This window comes from Argentina silus, assembly GCF_951799395.1.
Source record: "Argentina silus genome assembly, chromosome: 6".
NCBI lineage: Eukaryota > Metazoa > Chordata > Actinopteri > Argentiniformes > Argentinidae > Argentina > Argentina silus.
In genome coordinates this window covers 10,962,588-10,970,690 of record NC_139660.1, presented here as the reverse complement: position 1 = coordinate 10,970,690, position 8,103 = coordinate 10,962,588, and the positions used below count along the sequence as shown (strand labels likewise).

Below are 8,103 nucleotides of genomic sequence, written 5' to 3'. Positions count from 1 at the left end.
TAACATGATAGTAATCACTGCCAGAGGAGAAGCATCTCAGGAATTCACCAGCAGACAGGGAGTCTGAGCCTCTAAGACAAGACCTTGATTTATCCTCGGTTTCTCCAAGTGTGTGCATAATGACTGTGTGTGTGTGTGTGTGTGTGTGTGTGTGTGTGTGTGTTTGTGTGTGTGTTTGTGTGCCTGCATGTGTGTGTGATTTCCTGTTCAATCAGATTTAATCTGTCTGTTATTACTGTCTGTTATCTGTGCTGACCTCTCAGACACATCCCTGCCTGCCTAACCAATAAGTCAAGGAGGGAGGGGGTTCGCAGAAAGGTCAACAGTGTCTCACAGTGATGACCTAAACTCTCTCTGGCTTACAGTATTGTTTTACGACCTAAGTATATGTAGCAGTAGGCTGTGTCCTCCTAAATGAGCAACATGTCTGCCCTCTCTCCTGTTTTAGCGAACATTGTGTGTGTGTGTGTGTGTGTGTGTGTGTGTGTGTGTGTGTGTGTGTGTGTGTGTGTGTGTGTGTGTGTATGTGTGTACCTTCTGCTGGCCAATCCAGGAAATGGCCTCATTGAAGCTCTTCCCAGAGTCGTCCCAGCTTCCACTCCCTTTGCTCTGACGACTCTTCCGACCGAGAGTGCCATTTATGGCCATCTGGACACCTTTCACCTGGTCCCTGAATGCCTCTACACTGCAGGGAGAGAGAGAGAGACAACTCAATCACCTTGTCACTTAAGAGGGACAGAGTGAAAGAATGTCGAGGAGCAGGCCATTAAGATACATGCATTTATATGCAGAGGCATTTTTCTCTTTTCTCCTTCCCTCACCTCCTGACCACGCTGTCGTTGGGCTGGCCCATCTGGCGCAGCTCCATGGCACAGCCCTTCAGCTGCTCGATGACCTCTCTGGCCATGGACATGTAGCGCTCTGCCTCCGCTGTCACACGCGAAGAGTCCCCACCCTATGGGACCAACAGGGAAACGTTGGTTCAGTGCAGTCCTGGGAGTCACGGCCAAAAATAATGCTTTCACTGGGTTACATTGTTGTGTATTTAAAGATAATCCTAAGGTTTAGTGCTGACAGTGTGCCAGAGGGAGGTAAAAAAACACACACACACACACACACACACACACACACACACACACACACACACACACACACACACACTCTCCACCAGATCTGCATGAACATGCTCAACGTGTCAAACACCCCAAAACAAGATGAGGCCTATAATCATTTTTGGTCTCTGATGAGTTGGCAGGGACGCTATATTTGAAGCCTATTTTTTGGCTTAGTTGGTAATGTTGAATGATTGAATTTGAGAACATTGAGAGAACATATTTCACATTCCTTATTCAATCACAGCCATGCAAGTGTGAGGAATCTCGTCAGAGTTTGTGTCTCTCTCTCTACCAAAGCTAATAAATGAAGCCTGTTCAGCTGTGACGGACAGCTGGTTCACACGTATACAAAACATCATTACATGTTCATGGACAGGCTTAAAGTAGCCAGGTATGCAACACTCCACCATGGTTAAACAGTGTGACACCACTGGCTATGAGAGTAATATTGTTGGTCGTCCCACCCACCGCCCCAGGCTCAACCTGCACAGTCGTTCTGTATTTAACCTACCTACGGGGGTGTTTGATAGTTATGGGCTCCCTGCCTATGTTATTTTGTATTTTGTGTTGTTAAACTCCAGGCAGGGATCTATACAGAGTAGAGCCATCCAATTACGCCAAACTTAAATGTATTCCCATTTTCATTAAACAATGATTAAACCGAAGTAAGTGGCATTTGTTATCTGTGACATTTAAGAAAATGTTCAATTATGGGCCTCTGCTGATTGCATTCATATTTAAACTAACATATGGTTCATTTGTACCACCAGGGGTGTGACATCAGCATCTCAGTGTTCAGGTATCTAGAGGGAGGGAGTGGGATACTGTGCGTCTGACTCAGAGTGTCTGACTATGTGTAGAGTTGCCAGACATCTGACTGTGATTAACCGAGACACATGACCAAAGTCAGTATCTAAGAGCAGACACTCACAGACTGCAGGAAGTGTTCGGCTTTCCTCAGGTAGTCCTGGCACTGGCCCTGCAGGATGTAAGCCTTCTGGTGGATGGAGCTGAGTGGGGATTGGCTGCAGAAGACAGGGATGGTATCATCATCATCGTTATCGTCATCGTCATCATCATCATCACCACCATTATCATCAGACCAAACTGTTTATGATTTAATGCTATGTACATCTGGGTCTATGTTTTACTACAAGGTACTTTATGTCTTACTGTTATAATAACACTTACTGCTACTTATCATATACCAGTTATGTCATTGATTGGTATTATAATTTAATTGGACGTTCTGTCAGTGACGTCATACAGTATATCAACCATCCAAATAGGCACTGGTTATCTGCCAGAGTGATGTTTCATTGGGATTCTATTTCATTGGATGGTGTTGACTGTATATGTGCAGAAATGTATGTCTAGTTACAGGCCTATGTTTCTCCATTCTTCAAGATGGAGATATTATTTACTATGCAGGGGGATCATACAGCACTCACATCTACTGTCTCACAGAGAAGTAACCTGTGTAAACAGTTCAGACAAGCTGAGACACTGACTGCATTCTTGTGTTAAATGCTTAAATGCTCATAACAGAGAAACAGATCCTTGCTTGTTGCCAAATGGTTTGCAATAATGTATACTGTACATGATTATCCCATTGGTGTTCAAATTGTGAGTGGCCATGATGACCCATTCAAGTATTTTGGCTTCCTCATGGGTCTCTGGAATTGAGCATAAGTGTGTTAGAGCTGATGCGTCTGGACAAAAATGCCTCACAGTTCAACGTGAGCAATAAATCAAGTTGAACGTTTCTCCGCGCAGAAAGCAAAGAGAGGGAATTTCATTTTTTTTTTTTTTTAAATCCACAAATGTATTTGATTGCATGATTAAAATTAAAAACGTATTTCAGTCCATATTGTCACAAAGAAGTAAGCATGTAACAAAGAAGTTCAATCTGCGTATAGTTGTCAGATACGCCTACTCTCCCTCTTTCAAAACAAAGACCTCTCAACGCTGGCTAATACATTATTAACTGTCTGTACAGTGCACACAACACGAAAGTGTATTCGTCCAGTCTATACAACTTCAATGTTACCTCTAGAATTCCAAGATCTTGATACCAAGAAGCAATATGATAATAGGTTCTAAAGATTTTAAATAAATATAGTGCTTTTTCTTTCTGTTCAAAAGTAAAGTTGGACAAAAGTGTAGGCCTGTTCGGGCAAATAAAGCAACAACTGTCCATTGATTAAAAGCCAATACATGATACAAAAGCAAAAGCACAATAAAATATCCATACCCCTGTCCACCTCCCATGGAACTCTTTGAGGTGTAAGTATATCCGTCCATGTATTCCTGTCCGTATCCATTACCGCCGTGTACTTCGCTCCGGGCATACTGGAGGGTTCCTCCAGTCAGGTCGGTCCTGGATCCGGATCTGCGGCTCGCATGGAGCGCTCTCTGGGACTCGTACATACTCATTATCGGTCCCACACAGTTCAAAGCTCCGGCGAGAAGTACGAGGGAAACTTTTGTCCGTGCGTAAGACAGGGAGCAGCAAAGCGAAGCAGCCTGTGATGGTGACGCTCTTTCTCCCACACCTGTCTGCCTGTCGAGCGTCCCTGCGGTGCAGACTGGAGCTGCAACACGGAAGAGTATCGGTTTTGGCAATACAAGACCACACCTATCCAGAACCTGCTTTGCAAATGATTATAATGCTGTGTGTGTGTGTGTGTGTGTGTGTGTGTGTGTGTGTGTGTGTGTGTGTGTGTGTGTGTGTGTGTGTGTGTGTGTGTGTGTGAGGATACTATCTGTGTGTATGTTTATTGCTAATTTCCACCAGATGACGGTTGAACCCTGGTTGTCCCACAAAAGCCAAAGGCAGCAATAGTCATCCCTGACATCTATAGTAATGTAACTATGTATTTCCATTTATTTTAATCACATGTGAAAAGAAACAAAGCATCATCTCTCTCTCTATCTCTTTATTCTACGGTATATGTGTGTGTTTTAATTCCTGGGTACATATCAAACACATGTCACATATGTCACACACACACACACACACACACTCTCTCTCTCTCTTACAATAATAAGCCAAGCTTATGGACAGTTTCAAAGTAAGCTTGACAACACTCTTTTAGTGGCATGATGATTCAGTGAGGTGTTAAACCATTTCGAGCTATCAGTGTGATATGAAGATATACAATCCATTAACAGTATTGTGTGTTTTCTTTATCTCTATATACACATGTGGTCAGGACCTGAACACTGTAAACTCTTGGCTTCTATCATTGACTGACCGGTGAGGATCTACCCACATGAACTCAGCAGCCCCTGAGGAATCTCACGTGTGTGTGTGTGTGTGTGTGTGTGTGTGTGTGTGTGTGTGTGTGTGTGTGTGTGTGTGTGTGTGTGTGTGTGTGATTTATTGTAAGTGTGTCTTCCATTAGCTCAAACGTATAACTGCAGAATTTTGCTCCTCTGTGTACTGTATGAGTGAGTGTACTGGGGTATGACTAACCCTAACCCTAACCCTAACACCCCCCCCCCCCTCTCCCACACACACACACACACACACACACACACACACACACACATACCCTGCCCTCCAGCCCCCATCCCATTCCACAAAAAAAATTACAACTTTAAAAACAGCAGTGTGGGTAGTATGACATTTAAATACAATAAACTTTTTCTCAAATAGTGGTACAATTTGGTCCCACCCTTGTAATTACTGTTACTATGCCTGTTGGCAAATTTAACTTTTTAGAAACACGCCCTTGCATGCATTCATACAAGAACATACACACATAGACACACACATGCTGCCAAACCAGCATTCCACTGTTGGTTCTCATTGGCAGATGATGGGAAACAAGTAAACACATTGGTTATGGAATCCAACGCAGCACAGCAATAAGCTCCATTTTATATCATGTACAGTAAGAGAAGTCAAAGCAAGAAAATCCTCATCAGCCTGAAGGTTTCTGTGTCACTTTTATGATGTATTGCAGACACGTCCTGTATGTTTGCATGTGCTTGCATGTATGCATGCCTCAGCTATACATATACATAAGCACACGTTTATCACAGTTCAATACAGTTGTGCAGAGATATCTCTTAAACTGGTAGGATCAACTAGGCATAGAACATACTGTGTGCGTGTTTGAGGTTTTGTGTTTGTGCGTGTATGGTATGTGTGAGCCAAATCAGGTGTGTCAGAGGTGTAGACACTGAGTTCCCACCCACTCAGAGGGACAGGATTAGACATGTGGGGTGTAATAGGTATCTAATGAAATGGAACTATAGTGTGTGTGGGTGTGGGTGTGGGTATGGGTGTGGGTGTGGGTGTGGGTGTGGGTGTGGGTGTGGGTGTGGGTGTGGGTGTGGGTGTGGGTGGGTGTGCGTGTGTGAGGGAGAGAGATTAATGGTACAATTTATTCAGTGTTTGTACCAAAATCAGGTTCTTTCCAACTGTGTACTACATGGTTCATAACTTTGCCATACCAAGAACTTATGATTTGCACCCTTCCAAAGATGTGTACACAGACCCCTGGTGCAAATGTTTAGTCAACCCGGCCGTGGTTTGGACCTGTCTGTCTAACCCTAACCCTGCATAAACAAAGTGATACACTTTGATTAATCAATGTCTCTGAGGTGTTCCCATGGCACTCTGATCAAACTGGTCACACCTCACCTCAGCGTTCAACAGACCAAACCCTAGGGAGGGATTACGACCACCACCAACAACCTCCACCTGTCTGTGTATCATAAGGTGAGCCCAGGTTATCCCTGGGGGTGATCTGACTGTGCCTGACACACCCTTGCAAAACTCCAAATGAAAAAAAAAAATGCAGCCAAGTCGCATTAGTCACGTCTGATGTTTTTATTTAAATGGGTGTCTCTCACCACTTTCCCTCTCTCTCTTTGTTGTCTCTGTGAAGTCTGTTGGGTGGTATTTACAGACAGTATTTACAGATTTCCATCTGACTGTCACCCTGCAGTAGGTTACACTAAAGAGAAATTAGCCTAATTATTTCTCGCAGTCTGACTCTCTTTTTTTTCTATCTCTCAAGCTCTCTTTGTACCGTCCCCACTATGTACATTTCCTTCTTTGCATTTTGACTTTTCAAAGTGTATGTGTGTGTGTGTGTGTGTGTGTGTGTGTGTGTGTGTGTGTGTGTGTGTGTGTGTGTGTGTGTGTGTGTGTGTGTGTGTGTGTTTCCTGTGTGTGTACATGTGCATGTATATGTGCGTATGCAGGGAAAGTTGCCTGGCATAATGCAGCATAACAGGAGGGTTAATAATGATGAGGAATGTAGAGAATAGTTACTTTCCAGTGTGTGTCAGCCTGTCTACCACAGACCTCATATACTCAGTGTTCAGGGCCATCACTGACAGGAACATGTTTACATAGAGAGCCATGTGCTTTGGTCAAAGGTCAAAGCTTTGCATCCCTCTAACATAGTAAAGTAGATTATGTTTATACTGAGTTCATACCAAGGTGCTATATGTGGGGCTCTTTGGAATGGCTCTGCTGATTTGTCTAAATTGATGATGATGATGATGATGATGATGATGATAATGATGATGATATTTACGCAATGATTGGAGGTCATGCATGTATAGGATAAATAGAGGACAATAGAATGTTTCTCAAACACATTTTCAGATGGTGAGCATCAATATTAGTCAGCCATGTATGTATGTTTGCCACAACATGGTGGTTAGCAGAAAAAGCGAAAAAACATTTCCCAAGCAAATGAGAAGGGCTAGTATTTGTCTTGTTATAAATATCCATACCTTAGTTAAACCTTTACGTTTAAAAACCTTTAAAAGCAGTTTAACTTAAGGTTACATGAACAAAGCAAACTCGTTTTGCACTCATGGGCGTTTCCCTGAAGACATGTCACTTTTCAAGATCAGTGCCTAAGGCATGCAGTGCCTGTGGTGTGTGTGTGTGTGTGTGTGTGTGTGTGTGTGTGTGTGTGTGTGTGTGTGTGTGTGTGAAAGCGTCACTTGGATCTGTGTATGGGAACCTGCATCAGTATGGAGGCCAGGCAGGTGAGTGTCGGGACATTGACACAGTGGGAGCTGCTGACACACACTGATACTGGATATTTGTATTTTCTTAGTTGAAAGTAACATACAGTGCATTCGTAAAGTATTCAGACCCCTTCACTTTTTCCACATTTTGTTATGTTACAGCCTTATTCTAAAATTGATTAAATTAATTGTTCCCCTCATCAATCTACACACAATACCCCATAATGACAAAGCCAAAACAGGTTTTTAGAAATGTTAATGCAAATTTATTAAAAATAAAAAAAACTGGAATATCAAATTTACATAAGTATTCAGACCCTTTACTCAGTACTTTGTTGAAGCACCTTTGGCAGCGATTACAATCTCAAGTCTGCTTGGGTATGACGCTACAAGCTTAGCACACCAGTATTTGGGAGTTTCTCCCATTCTTCTCTGCAGATCCTCTCAAGCTCTGTCAGGTTGGATGGGGAGCGTCGATGTACAGCTATTTTCAGGTCTCTCCAGAGATCGGGTTCAAGTCCGGGCTCTGGCTGGGCCACTCAAGGACATTCAGAGACTTGTCCCGAAGCCACTCCTGCGTTGTCTTGGCTGTGTGCTTAGGGTCGTTGTCCTGTTGGAAGGTGAACCTTCGCCCCAGTCGGAGGTCCTGAGCGCTCTGGAGCAGGTTTTCATCAAGGATCTCCCTGTACTTTGCTCTGTTCATCTTTCCCTCGATCCTGACTAGTTTCCCAGTCCCTGCCGCTGAAAAACATCCCCACAGCATTGGGTGCTGCCACCACCATGCTTCACGGTAGGGATGGTATTGGCCAGGTGATGAGCGGTGCCTGGTTTGCTCCAGACGTGACACTTGGCATTCAGGCCAAAGAGTTAAAAAAAGGTTAAGGGGTCTGAATACTTTCCGAATACACTATATGCACAAATAAGTGCATGGGGTTTGAGAATACATTGTTACCTGGTTCCCTCTGAAGTGTGGTCTAGCAGGGGT

The 8,103-nt window shown here is 43.6% G+C and overlaps 1 protein-coding gene across 1 annotated transcript in view; it reads right to left on the bottom strand.

Annotated features, from left to right (window-relative positions):
• The window catches only part of LOC310805796 (desmoplakin-A-like), a gene marked incomplete at its 3' end in the record, with an annotated part of 3,917 nt that extends 228 nt beyond the window's left edge, over positions 1 to 3,689 (bottom strand). Inside the window, exons 1-4 of the mRNA XM_083671602.1 lie at positions 3,370 to 3,689; positions 2,047 to 2,140; positions 822 to 955; positions 535 to 685 (exon numbers count right to left, since the gene is read on the bottom strand). Of these exons, the coding sequence (XP_083527728.1) occupies positions 535 to 685; positions 822 to 955; positions 2,047 to 2,140; positions 3,370 to 3,551 (561 nt within the window). The 5' untranslated portion in view covers positions 3,552 to 3,689. The remainder of the gene's footprint in view (positions 1 to 534; positions 686 to 821; positions 956 to 2,046; positions 2,141 to 3,369) is intronic.
• Positions 3,690 to 8,103: the final 4,414 nt, after the last annotated feature.